Below are 24313 nucleotides of genomic sequence, written 5' to 3'. Positions count from 1 at the left end.
GGCTCCTGAGCTTACAGTTGGTATCAAGAGGGGGCAGAAGGAACCCCCAAATGTGCAGTCAGCAGGTCAGAATTGAGGGTATGGAGTGGACTCCCAAATTTGTGGCTGGCATCTGAGGACCTGGGCCAGCTTGGCAAGTGTAGAGTACAGTATCTGACCTAGCTCCTGGTGGCTAGGGTCAGAGGAAGAAGTGCAGCAGGTGCAGCTGGTATTGGAATAGAAGTGTCAAAGAAGTGAACAAAGGAGGGCAGATTTGATCATGAGCTGGGATTTTGATTTTTCCACCCAAGCTTTAAGGAGACAATGTTAAATTCCCAGAAGGCTGAAATCACTCCTCATACTTCCTTGTATCATCCATTCAACAGATAGGTATTACAGTGTAGTAAACTACTTAGTGTGGCTTTTCTAGCCATAAGTCTTTGTAAACTCTGTGGTGGAATTTGCTGTGAGCAACTGAGGAGCTCCTGATTGTAAAAGTTATCCACCTGGGGCATTTCTGTTGGGCGCAACACAAAGCGATGTTCTGGGAGGTTCCTGCTCTCTCTCAGGTGCTTAGGATTCTGATGTTATGATTGGTTAGTTTGGCCACTCTGCAGGGCTCAAAAGGAGGCCTCCTAGAGGCAGAACTCTCTGACTGCTGGCTGAGGAAGGATACACTCCTGCAAGACATGTGCTGCTGGGAAAGCGATGTAAGAGCCACACATTGCTGAGAGCGACACTGAGGGGCACGCACTGCTGGGAGAGACTGTGAGAGACTGTTGAGAGATGGCGGGCTGGGGAGAGACTGAGCATTTTTTCTGAACTTGAATTGTAGCCTGGTGCTTCCCTCATAAACCCCATAATCTGTGAGTTCTGTGTGGCCACTGCAGTGAATTATTGAACCCAGGAGAGAGATGGTGGGTGTTTTAGGAGGAATGACTGGTGAAAGGGCTGGAGGGAGGCAGCATGTCTGGCCTTGCAGGAATAGACCTTGGGTTACTGATAGTGACTCTGTCTTCCTTTTGTGGGGTTAGAGGAGGTCAGAAGATGTGGCCTCCCTGCCCTTTTTGCAGGTATTGTAGTCCATGTGCTTAAGCAGCGTTTTGGTTTTCTAGTGCTGCTCTAACAGAAAATACCACAAATGGATGGCTTTCCAAACAGAGATTTATTCTCTCTCAGCTTAGGAAGCTAGAAGTCTGACAAAGTGCCAGCTCTAGGGGCTGGGTGAAAGCCCCTTGACCTTGGGCTTCAGCTCTGCCTCCTGCTCCCAGCCTACCAGAGCTGGAGGTGTATCTTAACTCGGACAGCTGCTGCTGCTGAGGCTGAAAAACACAAGGTTGACAAAGAAAATGGCACAGTCCCAAGATTATCAAGCAATGCGGAAGGCCACCAGCTCAAGTTCAGAAACAGTCTCAAGATTGGCAGACAATATGGCAGGCCACTGAGATGAAGACTCAGCCAAATGCAGGATCCAGATGTGCCAAAAAGTCCAAGACCTTTCTCAAAGCTTCTTATAAACTAGAAACAGACCATGTCGCTAAAGCAGCTACTCAGCTGCTCACAGTAGACTCCACCATGGAGTGGATTACTAGTCTCATTATGGGGAATCACTACATCCAGCTGCCCAGCCACTCAAAACCAGGCCCAGCCAAGTTGACACATCATGTTAACTACCACAGGAAGGATGAGGGATGCTGGAATTGCACAGAAGAAAATGTAGACAGTTGATCTCTTTAGAGAGGAAAAAACTCAATGCCATCGAGTCAGATCTGACTCATAGCGACCCCTCCTTGGGTTTCCGAGATGGTATCACTACGGAAGTAGATTGCCCAACTTTCCTTCCAAGGAGTGGGTGGTAGGTTTGAACCAACAGCCTTTACTGGTTTAGGCACTAGGCCACCAGGGCTCCCCTTTAGAGAGCAAGTAGCAGTCTATTAGAGCATTTACATAGTAGATATAACAGATAAATGCTTTGATAACAAAATACAGCATGCTATGAAAGCACACAGAACAGTCAGATTGGGGCATCACAGAAACTTCCCCAAGCAAGTGATGTTTAAAGCAGGAAGAATATGAGTTAGTGGAAAGAACAATATGAGTAAATGACCAGAAGCAAGTAAGAACACAGCATACGTGGCGATGCTGACAAAAGTTAGTTATGGCTAAGTGTGCACGTTTGTGCATTCTGCGGTGAGGGTCGGGCACACGAGGATGACCAGAGTTAAGGCTAGAGAGAAAGAAGGACCAGATTATAAAATACTGTTAAAGAATTTTGACCATATCCTGGAATATGCACCAAACTACTATAGGTAATTTTTCCCTGGGGAATAGGAGTAGTAGAGGTGGAAGGACTTCACTTATTACTTCAAATAATACTACATATTTGACTTTGGTTTTTACAATACCATGTATAACTTTTGTGATTTTTTTTTTTTTTTAAATCCAGTTCAAACTCACCAGCCACTCTGTGGAAGGAAGACTGGGCAATCTACTTCCATGAAGATTTACGGCCTCAGAAACCCAAAGGGGGCTTCTATGCGTCAGAATCGACTGGACGGCAGTGAGTTTGGTTTTTTTGGTGCTAGCTGCATTCTAGAGAATGGGTTGAGAACAGGAAAAGACTGGAAGCAGGGAGAGCAGTTAGAAAACTGTGGCAATAATTAAGTGGCCTGAATTAGAACAACGGCAGTGGCCATGGAAAAAAGTGCTATGTAAAGTCCAATTAGAAAGGAAAACTGAAAGACGCTGGTAAAGGGTGAAACTGAGGAACTGAAGATGATAACTAGATTTCTGACACGGGCCAATGGGTGGATGATAAATGGTGATATGTTTCATTAAATTAGGGAAAACAGGGCCTGATACTGGTTTAGGGGTAAAAATGAGTTTACTAAGCTTGAAGTACCGAAGGGACAGTCATATGGAATTAAAGTTAAGTAAGGAAGCCTAGAATCCAGAACTTTATAGCAAAAAATTTGAGTTGCAGAAAAATGTTGATATTTTCAGCATATGGATAGGTCCTGGATGAGTTTGCCCAGATGAGTAAAAAGACAAGGCTAGAATACAAGCTAGAAGTAAATAAAACTCACTTTCCAAAATGATCTGGGACTCCCCTTCTGAGGAGTTTGATAGAAATGTAGAATCCTTGGTTATACTACAAACATACTGTATCAGATATTCTGAGCCTCCTGGGAATCTGAACTTTAAACAAGTATCTCAGATTATTTTGGGGTGAAGTTTAGTTTAAGAGTCAGTGATCTAGAGCATCACTAGAGGAAAAAGAGGCACAGAAAGGGGTAAGAAGGAGCTGTGCTTTGTTCATCCCTGGAGAAAACGAAAACCTTGTGTTATAGCAGCCAACAGAAAAGAACATATCCATCAAAGCCCAGAGGGTTGGTGAAAAGCAAGGAAGGAGTTGATAAGTATGTGTTCAATAAATAACTAGAAAAAATAGTTAAATTTATCTCTTATTACTGCCCTACATAAAAAAAGTATCTGGTAAGAAGAAAAGATAATAGTGGGCAATATCTGAAATGGACTGAATGAGAATCACTTTGAAGCCAAGCTCTAGGACAAACTGCAAAGACTGAGCAAGTGTTTAGCAATTAGTGAATAACCACGTGACTTCTCAGGTCTAAGTAAATCCCTGCTGCATATAAATATAGAAACAATGCTCAATAACGAAGTCAAGATTTCAGTTTTGAAATGCACTGAAATCAAGCCATTAACTTCACAGTAGCATATAGATGCTCTTTCCCAGATTAACCAAATTACTAAACATCCGACCAAAATTAAACTACTTCTTCAGCTATAAACTATTAAAGACTGAGAGATAAAAGATTGACCTTGTTTTGTCCAACTAAATCTGAAAGCTCTTAGCTGTTGCTTAGGTAATAGATGCTGAAAATACCTTCATCAAATAATTCTTTGCCAAGGTCACTAGGTTTTAGAGCACTGGCTTTGTCAAAAAGCTTATCTATTGATAAATTCTCCTAAGAGATGTGCCTGACACAAGGCAAAGTGATTTACGTTAATTCTCAATTAATTCACAAGTATTTAGAAGCCGCTCCAAATCTAAAGTTAGCACAAAACATTCTGCAGAGGTAAAAGGAACTGGGAAAGAGTTTCACTCTTCCTGTTTTGCCTTTTATTTTTTCCTTTCCATCCTTCAACTACAAGTGTTACTGGGAGGGAGGGGAGAAGTACTTCAAACTTACTGACTACAAGGTGCTTATATATACTTTAAATTTGCAATACTACTGCAGATTATTATATTTTTACTTATTAAATAACTACCACTAATTGCCACTGATGAGTTCAGACTGGGCAAATTTTTCTCTTATAAAATGAGATGTACTATATACTCGTTAAGAAACTTTACCAAATCTTAACTGCTACGGTTCTAAGACTGGATAAAAGGGAAATAGTGGCCAAGAAAATAAATGCTGTATTATAAGAGAGGTGTTGGTAAAGATGATACACATTTGTTGCTGTGTGTGGTCAAGTGATTCAGACTCACAGTGACCCTATAAGACAGAGTAGAACTACCCCATTGAGTTTCCTAAGCTGTAATCTTTTCAGTAGCAGATTGCCAAGTCTTTTCTTCCACAGAGCTGCTGGTGAGTTTGAACTGATGACCTTTCAGTTGGCAGCCAAGCGCTTAACCACTGCACCATCAGGGCTCCCGTGATATTCTTTATTTACTTAAATTTTCAGATTTCCATTATACAGAGAAGATCCAGAGGCAATGAACCTAATGGCAGGTGGAAAACTTGATACGGGAAGTCTACAACAAACCAGCAGCATTTTGAAAATTCATCTGCTAGTCAGTTATTTAGATCATAGAACATAAATTTTTGCACAGAAATGATGTGATATATATATACACACACATAGTGTGGTTAGGCTATTAGGCTAAGTCATAAAAGTTTATTCAGTCTTCAATTAACTGCTAGACACTTATCATGAAAATAAAAACAATTACTAGTTGTTGTCACACTAGTAATTAAACAAAAAGAATGAGATGAAACAAAAATTTATCTTGAAGTTTATTCTTTGCAACGTCAGCCAAAAGAGCCATTGGCCCCATGACACTAGATCCTCTTAGTAACTTGATTATAAGCTCCACAAGGGCAAGATTTTTGTCTACATGCCCAGAGCCTAGATCTATACCTGGCATAGAGTAGGTGCCCAACAAATATTGTTTGCATGAGTGTATCAGCAGTTCTTAGGAGCCCCGGTAGCAAAAGAGTTAAATGCTCAGCTGTTAACCAAAAGATTAGGGGTTCAAACCCACTCAGCAGCTCTATGAGAGAAAGACCTGGCAATCTGCTCCTGTACAGAGTACAGCCTAGAAGATCCTATAGAGACAGTTAGGTCTATTCGGTTACATTGGGTCGCTATGAGTTAAAATCAATTTGATGGCACCTAACAACCACGTAAATAGTTTTTTAATCATATTGTAGGTAGGTTTGTTCACTACTGCATCTAATACCTAAAATAGTACATTCATTAGCCTACTTTTCAAGTCCACAAACCCTAAGTTAAGGACCCTTACTTAAAAGTGAGAGGGTATTACTAGTTTTCAGACACAAGAACATTAGGAGAGCAGAAGTATGCCAAAGTCCAGAGCTGGGAGAAGGGCACAGAGTCTGAGAAGTATGGATGAGGACGGTACCGTCTCTTAGCTGACAAAATGGGAAAGCAAGCATTTCTTTTCATATCCAATCCCAAGGATTCCCTGGATAATGCTCCTGGGAGCTCAGTGGCATGCAGAAAACATGGTGCATAAAACTGGGGAAGGTATGCTTCCTACCTAGCTGAGGCAAGGTTGTGAGAAGAGGCAGCAATTCCCTGAGTTGCCATACCACATATTGGACACCTGCTGCTGCCAGAAGCAGCCCTAGCTTTGGTTGTAAGGAGAAAGCCTGGAAGAACGTATGCTACCCTTGTTCTGGGATGTGGGGCTTCCAATCAGAGGCACTTAACGCATGTTAACAAGGAGCCCTGGCAGTACAGTGGCTAGGGGCTGGGCTGCTAACTGAAGGGCTGGCGGTTTGAACCCACTAGCCACTCTGAGAGAGAAAGATGTGGCAGTCAGCTTCTGTACATCACAGCCTTGGAAACCCTATGGGGCAGTTCTATTTTGTCCTATAGAGTTGCCATGAGTTGGAATGGCCTCAATAGCACATAACAACAATGCATGTTAACAAGTTTGCAGTTTATAACTTGTGAGTGCCTATTTTTATTGTGTTCTAAATCTTGAAAGACAAAAAATCAAATGAATGTTCTTTTCTGGGAAAGATTCCTTATTATATTTAAAACTTCAACTAAAATAATTGGAAATACCCCTATTTAAACCCACATTTTGTGCAATTCAGGTATTTAATTCATTACTGTGAAAAACAATACTGTTATTATATCTAATTTGGACAAGTTTAAATAGCAGAGAATGAGTTTCAATAGGTATTTGCTATTCTAATTTGATAAGAACTACTATTTCAGATTGCCTTTAGCCATTTTACTGATATAAAACAAAATAAACAGTTGTCAAGTGGATTCCAACTCATGTTGAACATATGTCAGAGCAGATCTGTGCTGAACAGTTTTTAAGTTGTGACCTTTTGGAAGTATGTCCCCAGGTCTTTCTTCAGAGGTGGCTCTGGGCGGGTTCAAATTGCCAAACTTTCTTTAGTTTAGTAGGTGTGGTGGTTAAGTTTGTGTGTCAACTTGGCTGGGCCTGGTTGAGTGGCTGGGCAGCTGGATGTAATAGTCCCCATGGTGAGATTAGTAATTAAGTCCATGGTGGAATCTATTGAAGCAGCTGAGTAGCTGCTTTGGGTATGTGGTCTGCTTCCCGTGTATAATAAACTGCTTTGGGAATGGTCTCTAGCTTATGGCACACTTGAACCCTGCACGTAGCCATATCGTTGTTCAGCAGCCTGCCATGCTCTGCCGACCCTGGGACTTTTGAGTGGACTTGAATTAATGGCCTGCAGTGTGGGACTGTGCCTTTTTACTTGTCAACCTTGGGCTTGTCAGTCTCAGCAGGCAGCAGCTGTCTGAGTGAAGAAAAGCCTCTAGATCCAGTGGGCCAGGAGCAGGAGGCAGAGCTGAAGCCCAAGGTTGAGGGACTTTTACCCAACTCCTAGAGCCTAGCACTTTGAACTCAGATTTAAAGCCTACAAAGTGTAAGAATAAACTCCTGTTTGTTAAAGACATTCCATTTGTGGTATATTCCTGTCAGAGCAGCACTAGGTAAACAGAAGAGTAGGTGAGGGCTTAATCATGCATCAATCATGCGTTGATTTTGACTCACAGTGACCGTATAGAACAGAGAAGAACTGCCCCAAAGAGTTTCCAAGGTTGTCAATCTTTACAAAAACAGACTGATACATCCTTCTCCCGCAAAGGGGCTGGTGAGTTCAAACTGCTGACCTTTTGGTTAGCAGCTGAATGCATTAACTACTGCACTACCAGAGCTCCTGTCCTTGATATTAGGTCACTTTAAAACTGAAATCATACTCTCTTCTCACTCAGCCACTGTGACCAAAAAGAAGTAGCAAGGAATATGGTATGTGAGTCAAGACATGGTAAATATACTAAGCTTCTAATGAATTATGTTTGTGAATGTGTGAATGGATCTGCAGTACACCCAATACATGCAAAACTGAGGTCTTTCAATGCTTTAGTAAGTACATCCAAATATGATCATTAAACACAAGGCTGGATTCTGCTTGGACTCAAATTATTGCCAGCAAGGCAGCATAGGTAATGTACACTCCACTATCAGAGTAGACTAAGGAGCTGACCATGGTGTCTAACTACTTATTCCACTTGTAAGTAATGTTTTTTCCTTACATTAAATCAAACTTCCCCTCCCTAGCCTCTTATTGTTACACGGTGGACACTTTGTTTCTTCTGGCATAAAATATTGTGGCTGCCTGAACACAGTAAATGTTATATAGCAACATTTTGGAAAATCCACAGAAAAGGATCCTTAAAGAAAGCCTATCTTCATCCATTTCAGGAAGTGGCATATGATCTAGAACCAATGGTAATGAAGGAAGAAGTCAAAGCTGCAATGAAAGAACTGGCGAAGAACAAGGCTCCGGGAATTGATGGCATACCGATTGAGATATTTCAACAAACAGATGCCCCATTGGAGGCACTCACTCAGTTATGCCAAGAGATTTGGAAGACAGCTACCTGGCCAACTGACTGGAAGAGATCCATATTTGTGCCCATTCCAAAGAAAGGTGATCCCACAGAATGTAGAAATTATAGAACAATATCACTAATATCACATGCAAGTAAGATCTTACTGAAGATAATTCAGAAACGTTTGCAGCAGTATATTGACAGAGAACTTCCAGAGGTTCAAGCCGGATTCAGAAGAGGACATGGAACAAGGGATATCATAGCTGTTGTCAGATGGATCTTGGCTCAAGGCAAAGAATACCAGAAAGAGGTTTACTTGTGTTTTATTGACTATGCAAAGGCATTTGATTGTGTGGATCATGACAAATTATGGATAACATTGAGAAGAATGGGAATCCCTGAGCACTTGATTGTACTCATGAGGAATCTGTACCTTGACCAGGAGGCTGTCGTTCGAACAGAACAAGGGGACACTACATGGTTTAAAATCAAGAAGGGAGTGCGTCAGGGTTGTATTCTTTCTCCACACTTATTCAATCTATATGCTGAGCAAATAATCCGAGAAGCTGGACTATATGAAGAAAAACGTGGTATCAGGATTGGAGGAAGAATCATTAACAACCTGAGATATGCAGACGATACAACTTTGCTTGCTGAAAGTGAGGATGACTTAAGGCACCTACTGATGAAGGTTGAAGAATACAGTCTGCAGTATGGATTACATCTCAACATAAAGAAAACAAAAATCCTCACAACTGGACCAATGAGCAGCATCACAATCAATGGAGAGAAGATTGAGGTTGTCAAGGAATTCACATTGCTTGGTTCTACAATCGATGCCAACGGAAGCAGCAGTCAGGACATTAGGCGATGTGTAGCATTGGGAAAGTCAACTGCGAAGGAACTGTTTCAAGTGCTGAGGAGCAAGGATATCTCCTTGAGGACTAAGGTGCGCCTGACACAAGCCATGATATTTCCAATCACCTTGTATGCATGTGAGAGCTGGACAATGAATAGGGAAGACCGAAGAAGAGTTGATGCTTTTGAGTTGTGGTGCTGGCGAAGAATGCTGAAAGTACCATGGACTGCTAAAAGAACTAACAGATCTGTCCTGGAGGAAGTGCAGCCAGAATGCTCCTTGGAAGCAAGAATGGCCAGACTTCGTCTCACCTATTTTGGTCATGTTGTAAGAAGGGACCATTCCCTGGAGAAGGATGTCATGCTTGGTAGGGTGGAGGGTCGACGAAAGAGGGGGAGGCCTTCAACGAGATGGATTGATACAGTGGCTGCGATGATGGGCTCGAGTATAGCAGGGATTGTGGGGCTGGTGCGGGATCGGGCAGTGTTTCATTCTGCTGTGCATGGGGTCGCTATGAGTCGGAAACGACTCGACGGCACTTAACAACAACAACAACATAGTAAAGAAATCTTTCTTTCTTGGCTTTAAGCCTGAGTCAGAATCAAATCAATGGCACACAATAACAATGAAAACAACTTACAGTGGGGTGACTTGGCAGAGATCCAGAAGATTCATCAGGTTTCTCCCCTTTCTGAGGCAAGTGACCAGTAACCCCTACCTTATCCCACTAACACATGTGCATCTAATGTACAAAAAGAAGGGATTTTTTAAAAAAATCAGATTCAACTTTCCTATTGCAATGTTCAACACATAAATAATATATTTCCACCAGCTTTCACTTTTCAGATGGTTTACTTTCTCTGCTGAGTGGCAGGACACCAACACAGGAAGGGATGTCAATGTCAGAGATTATAAATAGCTGTGGTCAAAAACAATACTGCAGAAGAACCAACAGGAGAAGGGCTCCCCAAATTGCATCAGAAGTGACTTCATTCCACGTCTCACTTCATGAGGGCCTTAGGGAAAACTACCACCAGGAAGTAAGAGAAGGGTGGGGCACAACAACCAGGTCTCACATAAGACTTCCAATCTTCTGTTAAAATACGAACTGCAAGTGTTTGCTAGGGCTTCTGAAATGCACCCACACAGACACACACACATTTTAAATCTCAGCTAGTTTAGCCACGAAAAGAAAACTTCTGATGCAAATGTGATAGAGACAATGCCACCCAACAGGAAGACAGAGTTTTCTCAGCTATAGGTAAAGCCACTCTGAACACCAAGACTAATTTTAAAACTATATTTAACTGTTATACTTGAGATAAAATGTACCATCACAGGGCAAATCTAAATCCAAACCATACGCACAAAGCACACCATGCTGTGTGTTCCTATCATCATTCATTATACACAATCCAAAGGACCAGTGATTTTACACACAATGGTTAGAAACATTTGAGATCTGTAACCAAAACTGCATTGGGGCAGATGTATCACTTTCTAACCGTTTGCTGGGTATTTCTGGATTTCTCTCATGTGTTGGAAGTCATTAAGTTTACCAGAACTCTGCAACATATCACAGACACACATATACTCTCTGGGCATCGTCAGCATTCATAATGCAGGCAATCATAAAGTTATATAAGAAAAGCAGTCTCTCCTCTGAGGAATTAGTTTAGGCTTAAATGAACCCAGGAAAACGCATATCCTCCACACGGCGCTGGGTCACAGGAACCTAGGAACAATGCAAAGTATACTGGGAAACAAGGGCAGGTACAGCAGGAAAGATGCAGGCAACGCCAGTAGCGGCTCCTCCAGCACTCCTTTGGAAGGACAGTGTGTTCGTGTTCTCTAAGGAGCCCCGGTAGACACTGGTAACGGTACAAGCTGAAACTACCACAGCTGGAAAAGAATTCCATCCTGGAGGAGAGGAGGGTGGGGGGAATAAAGATTAAACGGTCCACTACCTGGGGGTGCCAAAGCTGTCACCTCCCTGGGACCTGCACACATCCTGGCGCTGCCACCTGCTTTCTACTTCCTCAGGGAGGACTGGTGACGCGTGGGCCCGAGAGGCACCAAAGCCAGGGGTAATGAATCTGTGGTTTCTATAGCCCGAACACAGGAAAGGCCCTCAAGGTTCGTTCCCCCACAACCTGGGGACTCTCCCCACGCGGCGCGCGACCCCAGGAGTGGCAGGCTGAGAGCCTCCAGGAGACCGAGGGGAGGGCCAGATGACCGGGGAGGGGGCGGCGCAGTGTCCAAGCGCCGGGGACGGGCGCCGGGACTGTGGAACAGTAAGCTGGGGGCGGGGCCGCACTGATCCAAACAGCCAGGGGGCGAGCCGCGCCGGGGAATCCCCCCGGGGCGAGGGCAGGCGCAGGCGGAGAGGGACGCCCTGGCCGCTACCTGCTGCTGGATCTTCCCGTCCTCCGTGACGACCCAATGAGTGGTGGCGAAGGCCCCTCGAGCTGCCACACTCAGCAAAGCAGAAAGGCTGAGGAGCCAGCCTGGGCCGGAGCAAGGTGGCAACTCGCACCGGCCGCGGACCCCTACTGCCGCCGCCATCTTGCCCCCCCAGCCCGGCTGGTCACACCGGAAGCGGAAGCGAACCCCCACCGCCCGCCATCTTGAGGAGGTCGGTAGTGGAGGGGGAGGAGCCCACAGGGTGCTGCATGCTGACGACCGGTTTTCTCAGCTTAGGTTTGGCAGGAGGAAGCGTAGCCTGCGGCGGCTACCTACATTAACTTCAGGGTTGGAGGCCACTTTTATTTTTTCCTGTAGGAGATAACGATCTTGGAGCACAGGAAAGGGGGAAATTAAAGAAATGTCCTATATTATTTTGTAATAAGTCCATTTTAAAAAAATTCTTTTTATTTCTGGGTGTGCAGTGTAGTTGGGAGATCAGTGGTGTGCTTTAGAACCACATAAGGGAAGAGATCGATTATCTTTAATTCTAAAGTCTCAAGAGCAGTGGAGGAGCTGTGGTAGCGTAATGCTTAAGGCACTCGACTGCTAACCAAGAAGCTGGTGGTTCAAACCCATCAGCCACTCCTCGGAAGGAAGATGGGGCAATCTCCTTCCGTAGTGATACTGCCTCGGAAACCCAAGGAGGGGTCGCTATGAGTCGGGTCCGACTCCACGGCACATAACAAGAGCAGTGGAAGCTTCAGAACGGGAAGAGTTGTAAATCTAGGGCTGTGCTGTCCATTATAAATATAATGGGAGCCATGTATGTAATTAAAAAAAAAAAAAAGAAATCTAGTAACATCTTATTTAACTCATATATACAAACTACCGGTTTAACATGAATTCAATAAAGTTAATGAGAAGTTTTACTTAAAATTTTTTTTTGTACAGTCTTCAAAATAAGATACCTATTTTATACTACAACTCAGCTAAATTTGGTCTGACTGCATCTCAAGGGTTTAACAGCCACATTAGGGTAGGGTCTATATAGCCCTGGACAGCAAAGGTCTAAGCTGGAGATCTAGGTTTGGAAACATCAGCATTCATAGCACCTGGGGTTTATTAAACCAAACTAAACCGGTTCCTGTTGAGTCCAGTCTGACTTATACCAACCCTTATAGGACAGAGCAGGCGCTCTGGTAGCATAGTGCCTAAGGCATTTGACTGCTAACCAGAAGGCTGGCGGTTCAAACCCACCAGCCACTCCTTGGAAGGAAGAGGGGCAATCTACTTCCATAGTGATACTGCCTCGGAAATTCAAGGAGGGGTCGTTATGAGTTGGGTCTGACTCTACAACACATAACAACAACATAAGACAGAGCAGAACTGCCCAAAAAGGTTTCCAAGGCTATACTTTTTAAGGAACATTGTATGACACAGTGTCGGAAGATGAGCCCCTCAGATTGGAAGGCACTCAAAATATGACTGTGGAAGAGCTGCCTCCTCAAAGTAGAGTAGAGTCAATCTAAATGACTAGGATGCAGTAAAGCTTTTGGGACATTTATTTGCTGATATGGCATAACTCAAAGCAGCTGCAAACATCCATTAATAATCTGGATGTGAAATGTACTAAGTATGGATCTAGGAAAAATGTAAGTTGTAAAAAAAAAATGAAATGGAATGCATAAAGATCATTGTCACAGGCATTAATGAGCTAGTATCTGGCTATTTTGAATCAGACAGTCATATGATCTACGGTGCTCGGAATGACAAATTGAAGAGAAATTAACATCACATTCTTCATCAAAAAGAACATTTCAAGAATTATTCTGAAATACACTGCTGCCAGTGATAGGATAACACCCATATACATACAAGGAAGACCAGTTAATCTGACTATTATTCAAATTTACATACCAACCATTAATGCCAAAGATGAAGAAATTCAAGATTTTTATCAAGTTCTTCACTCAGAAAATGGTCAAAAAGCCCATACAACCATGAGACCAGAAGAACTAGATGGTGCCTAGCTACCACTGTCAACCACTTGCGGGGGGATTGGTGCAGGAGATTCTGGATAGAGTGGGAGAACAATCTGGAACAAAACTCAAAATAAAATTAAAAAAAAAAAAAAATGCCAGGTTTGCTGGTCTGATAGAGCCTGGTGAGACGCCTGAGACTAAGGCCCCTAGTTATCCTTCAGGTCTGGAATTGAAGTCACTCCTGTGGCTTCCAGCAAAATAATAGACAGGCATATGGGCTGAACATTTATATCAGGTAGATACACTCCTTGGAACGCTTAATCATGAGAGAACAGAAGGGCAGTGTTGACACAGGGATGCAGCTTGGGGTGCAAGAGCGCATGGGAGGGAAGGACACAGGGAAGAGGTAACTATATAGGGAGAGGATGCAGGAAGAGAGCTATTACATTCTGGGGAATTGCAGTTAATGTCATGAGACAGTATGTATGAACTGCTGTATGGAAAATGAATTTGTTCAGTAAACATTCACCCAAATCACAATAAAAATTTTTTAATTCATTTTCTTGAAATACAATTTTTGTACAGTTAAATACACAAAACTAAAGTGACATGGGTCAATTTTTTTTTCTTTTTTCTTTTGCAGTATTCCCTCCTCTCCCCTCTGATGCGTGGCAACCAACAAAGAAAGTTTCCCTCCATATATAAACCTTTCCTTGACCCTCCACAACAATGAACTAATACTATATTTGTCCTGTGATTGACTTATTTCACTCAGCATAATGTCCTCCAAATTCACCCATATTATGCGGTGTTTTGCAGGCTCTACATTATTCTTTAGTGCGGCATAACATTCCATTATGTGTATGTACCATAGTTTGGTCACCCACTCTTCCGCTATAAATCTTAGAGATAAGTTCTTGCCAGATTAATTATCGGCAAATATAAATTTGTTGCTGTCATTTTTGTTATGTGCTTTTTTGTGGTGTCGATTTCTTTGTTCCATATACTTTTCTATGCTGAGTTCGTTTTGTTTATGAATCATGTTATCACTTCCTTCATTGTTATTGTTTTAGTATTTGCTCAATATTTATGCTGGGTCTCTTCTTTGATGTGAAGTTTATCATTTATCTTTGAGGTTACCCTGTGATTTATAGTTTTCTTCCCAAGTTTAGAACAGTCCATTCTATCTTCTAGTTGTCTTGACTTCCCTATCATCTAGAAGTTCTGTAACGACACAGTTTTTTCCCTCTTTTTGGTTTGTAGTTGTCCTTTTTGTCAATTGATGTCTCCGGTTCCCTGTTTACAATCTTGTAGGCTTCTTTACTTTGGATACTTCCATAGCTGGGTTGGTTTCTGGGTTATATCATCATGTGTGTTAATTGTCAGTTCTTGTTGGCTGTTGTTGCTTCTCTGTCCGAAGGACTCCCTTTAGCATCTCTTATAAGGTTACTCTGGTCTTAACAAATTCCCTTAATTTCTGCTTATCTGAAAATGTCCTAATTTCATCATCATATTTGAGGGACAGTTTTGCTGGGTATATAATTCTTGGTTAGAGATTTTTCTCTTTCAGGGTTTTATATATACCATCCTATTGTCTTCTTGCCTGCATGGTTTCTGTCGAGAAATCTGAGCTTGGTCTTATTGCTTGCCTCTTGTAGGTAACTTTTCATTTTTCCCATGCTGCTCTCCTGATTCTTTCTTTGTCCTTGGTTTTGGTAAGTTTGATGATGACATGTCTGGGTGATTTTCTTTTGGGGTCTATCCTGCTTGGGGTTCACTGGACATTCTAAATGGATATATTCTCATCTTTCATCATACCAGGAAAATTCTCTTCCAACAAATCTTCGACAGTTTTCTCTGTAGTTTTATCTGTCTCTTCCTCTTCTGGAATTCCAGTTACACATAGGTTATTCCTTTTGATGGTATCCCACATGAACCTTAGCCTTTCTTCATTTTGTTTTGATCTTTTTTCTTATTTATCTCTTCCCAAAGAAGTGTTCAGGTATTTGCTTTCAATATCCCTAATTCTGTCTTCCATTGATTCAATTCTGCTCCTTTGCTCATTCAATGTCTTATGTATTTCTAAAAATTTAGTATCAATCTTCTGGATTTCTGTGTGTAGATTTTGTATCATTTCTAATTTTTCATTTATTTTGTCACTTTGTTCTTGTATTATCTTTCAAAATTATTCTAGGGTTTTCCCTGTGTTTTCCTTGATGTGTCTCTCAATTCACTGAGATACCTAAATATAATTCTTTTGAATTCCTTCCCAGAGAATTCCAATGCTGCGTCTTCCTCAGGGATGTGTTTTGGGTCTGTATCCTGGGGTCCCTTGTTTCTCCTGCTTTATCTTGCTTCTTTGTGTTGACTGTGATGCTCTGTTGTCTCTGAGGCTTTGTGACATTTTTTGTGTTTATATTTAATTGGTGATTGTATGTTGGAGTGACTTGTCCACAATTTTAGTTTTCTTTGTTTTGTTTGTATGTTATCTATACAAGAAGGGTACTGTGCTCCCCTATTCGCTAGTTAACAGCACTTATACACTCACCACATGTCTCCTTTCCTGTTGTCAGCCTCTAATATGTCCCTGCCAACCTTGGCAAACAGAGCCTATTCCTAGGTCCTCGGAATCCGAACGAGAATGCTATCACTTTAAAATCCAAAATGTTTGCCACTTGTAAAGATTCAAAATGGTTGCACCCTCGGTCACTTTAAATATCCAAAATGGCTGTGCCCTCAGTCACTTTAAATACTCAAAATGGCTGCCGGGTGTAAACAATCAAAGCGGCTACACTCTCCGGACAGCAGAAAGTCAACAGCTCAGGTTGTCTCCCTCCTTGCTGTTTCCCTTCCTAGTCACAGCCCACCAGCACAGTCATCCCTGCAGCCCTTGGTGACCAGGGCTGATCTTTAGGTCAATTCTCAGGTCCCAACACTACTTGGAAATAGTCAGGCTGTTGGTCCCATCAAAGTAGCTGACAGTCAGTCTACAGCTCTGACCATCTCTGAACTCACTGTTTTCGTTCAGGGTTTTCCACTAGTTGGTGCCTAATCCACTTCTGTATATTTCCTTTCAAAGCTCAGGGCTCCAGGATTATCTTCTGTATCCTTCTCCACTGGTTTTTCTTTTCTTTGTTGAAGATGGTCTGTGTCGCTTGTCTGCCTATTCCTCCATCTTACTGGAAGTCCCAAATCACAATAAAATTTTTAAAAAAAATTTAAAAAAGAAAATGGTCAAACATGCAGTCAGAATGCATTGATAATTACTGGTGATTAGAATGCAAAAGTTGGAAATGAAGAAGTATCAGTAGTTGGAAAATATGACCTTGGTGACAGAAATGATCCTGGAGAGATCATTTTGCATGACCATGATAGAATTTTGCATGACCAAAACTTATTCATTGCAAATACCTTTTTTCAACAACATAAATGGTAACTATACACATGGACCTCGCCAGATGGAATACACTAGAATCAAATCAAATACATCTGTGGAAAAACATAATGAAGAAGCTCAGTTTCATCAGTCAGGGAACAAGGCCAGGGGCTGACTGTGGAACAGACTATCAATTGCTCACATCTAGCTCAAGTTGAAGCTGAAGAAAATTAAACCAAGTCCATGAGAGCCAAAATACAACCTTGATTATATCCCACCTGAATTTAGAGATCTTCTCAAGAAAAGATTTGACACATCGAACAGTAATGACTGCATTCAACACAGGCGAGTTGTAGGATGGTATCAAGGACATCATACACTAAGAAAGCAAAAGGTCATTAAAAAGTTTGGAAAGAAAAAAAAGACCAAAATGGATGTTAGACTCTGAAACTTGCTCTTGAACATAGAGCAGTGTCTTAGACTTCTAGTGCTGCTGTAATAGAAGTACAAGTCAATGGCTTTAACAAGCAAACTTATTCTCTCACAGTTTAGGAGGCTAGAAATCAGAGTTCAGAGCACAGTCTCTAGGGGAAGGCATTCTGTCTGTGGGTCTCTTGGTCCTAGGAGGATCCTGGCACAGGGACCCTGGGTCCAAAGGACTAGTTCTGCTCTCAGCTCTTCTTCTCTGCTCATTCTCTCTCCTTTTATCATGGCATAATGCCAAAGGCATTTGACTGCTAACCAGGAGGCTGGTGGTTCAAACCTACCAGCCACTCCTCAGAAGGAGGATTGGGCAATCTACTTCTGCAGCAATATCGCCTCGGAAACCCAAGGAGGTGGTGGTATGAGTTGGATCTGACTCAACGGCAGTGAGATTTTTATAATTTTTTTAAGGTAAAAGGTGTTGTAGATTACTCCCCAGGGAAACTCCCCTTACATCAGATCCAGGCTGTGAGGAGATTAATGGTGTTGTATCCCACCCTAATCCTCTTACAACTGATTGGCTTATCACATCAGATCACACCATGGATGGATCATTCCCAAACTGCCAAACCACTGAGAATCATGGCCCAGCCAAGTTGACACTTTTTTTTTTTTTGGGGGGGGGGGGACATAGTTCAATCCATGACAAGCAGCTAAAGTGAAAGGGAGAATGCTGTCCTAAGAGTTGAACTGAAGATTTCAAAGGATGGCTTGAGAAGACAAAGTATTAAAATGAAATGGAGTGGTTGTTGTTAGGTGCCATCAAATTGTCTTCGACTCATAGTGACCTTATGTACAGAATGAAACACTGCCTGGTCTGTGCCAGCCTCACAATCTCTGCTACACCTGAGCCCATCATTGCAGCCACTGGGTCAGTCCATCTCATTGTGGGCCTTCCCCTTTTTTGCTGAACTTCCACTTTACCAAGCATGATACCCTTCCTCAGAGAATGGTCCCTTCTGACAACATGACTAAAGTAGGTAAGACGAAGTCTGGCCATTCTTGCTTCTAAGGAGCATTCTGGCTGCACTTCTTCCAGGATAGATTTGTTAGTTCTTTTTGTAGTTCATGGTACTCAGTATTCTTTGCCAACACTATAACTCACAAACATCAACTCTTCTTCGGTCTTCCTTATTCATCGTCTAGCTCTCAGATGCGTATTAGGTGACTGAAAATACCATGGCTTGGGTTAGGCACATCTTCATCTTCAAGGAGACGTCTTTGCTCTTCAGCACTTGAAACAGGTCTTTTGCAGCAGATTTGCCCAGTGCAATACGTCTTCTGATGTCTTGACTGCTGCTTCCATTGGTGTTGATTGTAGAACCAAGTACTAGGAAGTCTTTGACAACTTCAGTCTTTTCTCCATTTATCGTGATGCTGCTTCTAGGTCCAGCTGTGAGGATTTTTGTTTTCTTTATATTGAGATGTAATCTGTACTGCAGACTGTATTCTTCAGTCTTCATTAGTAAATGCTTCAAGTCACCTTCACTTTCAGCAAGCAAAGTTGTGTCATCAGCGTATCACAGGTTGTTAATGATTCTTCCTCCAATCCTGATGCCATATTTTTCTTCATATAGTCCAGCTTCTTGGATTATTTGCTCAGCCTATAGATTGAATAAGTATGGGGAAAGGATACAACCCAGATATATTTCCTTCTTGATTTTAAACCATGCAGTGTTCCCTTGTTGTTTGAATGACAGCCTCCTGATCAATGTACAGGTTCCTCATGAGTACAATTAAGTGTTCTGTAATTCCCATTCTTCTCAATGTTATCCACAATTTGTTATGATCCACAGAACCAAATGCCTTTGCACAGTCAATAAAACCCAAGTAAACATCTTTCTGGTATTCTTTGCTTTGAGTCAAGATTAATCTGACAGCAGCTACAACATCCCTTGCTCCACGTCCTCTTCTGAATCCAGCTTGCACCTCTGGAAGTTCTGTGTCAATATACTGCTGCAACCATTTTTGAATTATCTTCATTAAGATCTTACCTGAGTGCAATATTAATGATATTGTTCTATAATTTCCACATTCTGTGGGATCACCTTTGTTTGGAATGGGTACAAATATGGATCTCTTTGACTGCTGCTTCCATTGGTGTTGATTGTGGAACCAAGTAAAATGAAATCTTTAACACAACTTCAATCTTTTCTCCATTACTGGTGATGCTGCTTATTGGTCCAGTTGTGAGGATTTTCGTTTTCATTATGATGAGGTGTAATCCATACTGCAGACCGAAGTTTTTAATCTTCATCAGTAAATGCTTCAAGTTATCCTCACTTTCAGCAAGCAAGGTGGTATCATCTGCATATTGTAGGTTATTGATGTCTTCCTCCAGTCCTGATGCCCTGTTCTTCATATAGTCCAGCTTCTCAGATTATTTGCTCAGCATACAGATGGAATTAGTATGGTGAAAGAATACAACCTTGATGAACTCCCTTCATGATTTAAACCATGCAATATCCCCTTGATCTGTTCAAATGACAGTCCCTGGTCTATGTACAGTCTTTTCATGAGCTCAATTAAGTATTCTGTAATTCCCACGTTTAAGTGTCTTGAGAGGAAGGAAAGGTTTCCCAGGGAGAGTGACATCTACTGTGTGACCCGAAGGATAAGTCAGTTAATAGGTGAATGGGGGAGTCAGGAAACAATATTTCAAAGGAAAAATGCCCCAATATTTGAAAGTGTATAGTGCTCTTGGGGCTACTGAAAGTATTTTATTATCGTAGTAGATGAGGAATTTATGTCTTGGGATGGAGATTAGGAATCTGAGCTTTGGGATAAACCCATTCTCTAGCACAACTTTTTTTTTTAATTGTGATTTGGTTGAAAGTTTACAAATTGGTTTTCCATTCAACACCACATACACATTTTATGACATTCATTGCAATCCTCACATTGCGAGAGTACTCTTCTCATTTCCTCCCTGTGTTTGCCATTTTTGTTGTTCTCTCCTATTCCTCCCTGCCTTCTTACTTTTATCCCTGGGCAAATGCTGCCCTTTTGATCTCGCATCGTTGACTGTTCCAATGAGTGCACAGCTAGCACTGCACATCTTCAAGGTAAAGTGTTCTACAGGTTCAGTTGCCTCTGTTTTGAATGCTCTTCTACACTAGGCTGGCTCCCTATTATCCAGGTCTCAGCTCAAATTATTTCCTGAGGTTTCTTCTGAGAGAGGCTATGCTAGATTTCATACAATCACATGAGCATGCTTTGGTGTAGTATCTCATGGCACTGAGAACTATCTGAAATCAGTTTGTTAGGCTCTGCATGGTAAGACTGTAAACATTGAGAGAGTAAGGCTGTCTTGCTCACCACTAGTATATCCATGATCTACAACACTGCCTTCAAGTTATGCATTGAACATTTAATGAAAGCCTACTATGCACCAAACACTATTCTAGATGATTGGCATAATCGGTGAACAAAATACAAGAATCTTTACCCCTGTGGTATTTTACTCCCCCACCACCCATTACATTCTAGCAAGGGGGAGAAAGAGAATAAACAATACATAAGTAAATTATATGGTATGGTAGAAGCTGGTAAATGCTAAGGAAAGACATAAACAAAAAACAGCAAGTTAAGTGGGATTGAATCTTGGCAGGTAGAAAAGGGCAGTATTAAATAGCATTCCTAGAGAAGACATGAAGGAGATGGGAGTCAGACATGTATTTATAGAGAAAGTGGCAGAGGGAACAACTAATATTAAGATTCTAAGGCAGCTGCATGTCTTTGCCTGGACTGCATGATGCATGAGGCCAACTGGCTGGGGCAGAGTGATTTAGGGGGAGTAGCAGCTGAGGTCAGAGAATAAAAGCTATGGCAAGGATTCTGGCTTTTATTCTGAAATTGAGAGAGACTCAACAGCTTTGAGTAGAAAAGTCATATGATTATAATCTGATTGTTTTAGATGGATGTCTCTTTGCGTCTGTGTTTAGAACAGGCTGTAGAGTTAAGTGTAATGGCAAAACCAATCAAGAAGGAATCAAAACTGGAAATCCTGGATACAGTAGGAGGAAAACTGTGGAACAAAATTAAAAAACACAATAACGACCAAAATTACTGGTTGGATGGAGTCTGGTGGGACCCCGAAGACTATAGCCCTGGGATACCCTTCAGGTCTGGAATGGGACTCACTCCCAAAGATTGGCTCTCAGCCCAACAGCAGAAACACTTACAGGCAGAACACCCAACCTACTGTATGGAGATATATCCCTTGGAGCAATCAGCCACAGGGCACCAGAGGGGGCAGCATTCACATAAAGGGAAAGCTGGACAGACAGGAGTGCATAGTTAAGAAGGGCACAGGGTGTGTGTGGGGGTGTCCCAAGGAAGGGAGGGGAGGAAAGTGGATTAGTGTTGGGGATGGTAACTGGGATATGAAATCAAATGTACATGAACTGATGAGGTAAAACAAATTTTGTTTTCTGTAAATTTGTGCCCAAAGCACAATGAAGAAAAAAAAAAGTATAACGGCAAGCAGATAAATTAGGAGGCTATTAGATAATCCAGGCAAGAAATGATAAACATATAAACTTGTCAGTCAAAAGCATATAGAAGCTATTTAAAGTCACAGAACTGGATGTGATCACCGAAGGAATTTTATCTTGTCCTGATCCACTCAAACCTTCACTTCCAATCTCTACTAACTATCCTTGGTATTTCTTCAGGAAGACTTGATTTTTAATGAAGACTGGCAGTCAAGAAGTTCCAACTTGCTGTACATATTAATTTGAAGATGGCAATGATTTATTTCAGTGACCTAGCAAGTATCTGATGTTTCATTTTGATAAGAACCAAACCTTTTCTTCTTTCAGAAGAGTGATTAACTTCTAAAAAGAAATCCAAATCAGAACTTTATATAATAAGTGATGAAAAGATTTACCAGATCGTATAGACTGAACTCCTTGAAAGCAGAACGCTATTTTGCTCCTCTTTATATTTTCATGGTCTAACAAAATGCATGTCACGTGAGAGGCAATCAGTAGATGTTTTAATGACTATCCAAGAAAGTAAAGCTATCATAATCATAACCCATTAAGACACAAAACAAAATTACAAAAGGAAATTTATTTCAAAAGCATAGGGAACATCGACATTTGAACAGGTGATAAACAGGTGTCTTGCAAGAGGGGGAAAAAAAATCCATGGCATGAAGTTTCTCATTGAAAGTTTAAAAAAAAAAAAGCTAACCTAACTTGTATACTATTGCTTTATGGGAGGGGAACACTGAGGGAAGAACATAAACTCAATATTAAACTTACGTAAAACAAAGTTACTTCTGCTCAGCCTTGAGTTTACAAATATACTTTAAAAAAAAAAAAAAAAGGGACAAGAAAGTTACACTTACTGTTCAAATATTTATAGCTATAGTCCAATACATGGCTTTAGGCCACTGGCTGATCTGCCTTGGAGGCCCAGACTAGCTGGTCACAGTTTTCATATGGTAACTGCATGTTCCTATGTCTGTTCAGATTCCCAAGAAAGCTTAGGTTCAGCTCATAGTCTTTTGGAATGTTTAGAGATTATTGCCACCACTCCATAGTCAAGCTGACCAACTTCCTTTGCTTACCTGTTATCATTCTAGCCTTTAAAAAATATTTTCCCATGAACATTGTGCAGTAATTCTAGCAAAAAAGTTTTGCTTTTTCCCCAATATAGAAGTAACTAAGAGCACATTAATAAACAGTAATAAAGACACCTGTGTTGGAATCACGGACTATTCTCCAAAAAATACATCAAACTAGAAAATGTCATTCAGAATTTGATTTGAATAGCAAACCTGGGGAGGGAAGATTAACTGTGGAACAAAAACAAACATTCAACTGCAAGAGTCTATGCTACAAAAATGCCCATGACATTAAACACTCCACAAACCCCCCATCTGTTGTTTTAACCTAAAGATTCTATTGGCTAACTTATACACTAATTTTGATTAATAACCTGAGAAGTTAAAATCTTAAAAGTGGCAAAAACAAACAGAGAGCATCCCTTTCTTACCACTACACCATGTTATCAAGTCACTTTTCCTGGGTAGCCCTGGTTATTATATCCCCAAATTCTAAATTATACTATCTCCTCCTGTAGAAAGCTGTATGTACATCAGATTTGACATTCTGGTTATAATTCAACAACAGAGATATCCCGAGTTATCTTAGAAAATGTAGCCTTTGTTTATTTTTATGTAACATTAACCTTGTAGGTGCAACTGAATCAAATTCCTCACTACTGGGGAGAAACATCCAGATAACAAGTCAGTAATAGATTCAGCCTCAAAAGGATAATGACTGTGTCAAAGACTGCCCATTCCTGGGATTTAAAATAATTATGTTGTGTAGTCAAATTTCACAGCATGCATATATATATTTATATATATATGCTATGTATGTATATTATACATACACATTTCTATTCTCAATAGTAAGATTCCACGTTCAAAAGTTTACATCATAGTATTTGGAGAAGAGTTTATAAGCACTGCGAAGTGACTTACTTCCTCCTACAGATGTAACGTCATTTCTACATTTTAAGAAAGCTGAAAAGTATTTATTTTGCTTTTGTAACCACTAGCTAGGAATGCTGCATCACTGCCTAGCAACTTTATTAAAAAGCAACAAAAAATAAAAAGTTAAGATTGATCATTACTCTTCTCCAAATACTGGGTGACAAAATGTAACAGAGGGCAAAGGAAAATCAGTCACTTTTCAAAACTGATCTTTACCAGGTAATCAGACCAAATTTCATTACATTTTAAACCTGAACAGCTCTCAACAAATTATCAAGATGTTTAAAGTAAAAGATTCACAATATGAAGTCTGAGTAATTAGGATATCGCAAAAACAAGTCAAGATTGTTGACAAAGCATCCAAAAATATCGCTGTGGTTTTACCTTGGACACAATCATGGTCTGTTACAAAAGTAGATCATACATACAAAGGTATAAAGAACATTAAGTTTTTAGCTGAAGGCAGCAGTCCTTTTAAAGGGACATCCCCGGCAATCCAACGAGTAGTAGAATTTAAGTATATTAAGCTCATGACAATGCTGAAGAATGTGATGTCTTAT

At 41.1% G+C, this 24313-nt stretch overlaps 1 protein-coding gene across 1 annotated transcript in view; it reads right to left on the bottom strand.

Moving 5' to 3' along the window:
* The window catches only part of TTC17 (tetratricopeptide repeat domain 17), a 152426-nt gene extending 140866 nt beyond the window's left edge, over positions 1-11560 (bottom strand). Inside the window, exon 1 of the mRNA XM_007946512.2 lies at positions 11402-11560. Coding sequence (XP_007944703.1) covers positions 11402-11560 — 159 coding nt within the window. The remainder of the gene's footprint in view (positions 1-11401) is intronic.
* Positions 11561-24313: the final 12753 nt, after the last annotated feature.

This window comes from Orycteropus afer, unplaced genomic scaffold (genome assembly GCF_000298275.1).
Source record: "Orycteropus afer afer isolate SDZICR_OR568_19922 unplaced genomic scaffold, OryAfe1.0 scaffold00165, whole genome shotgun sequence".
NCBI lineage: Eukaryota > Metazoa > Chordata > Mammalia > Tubulidentata > Orycteropodidae > Orycteropus > Orycteropus afer.
Note: the sequence above shows the minus strand (reverse complement) of the source record. Positions and strands in the feature narration are given on the sequence as shown.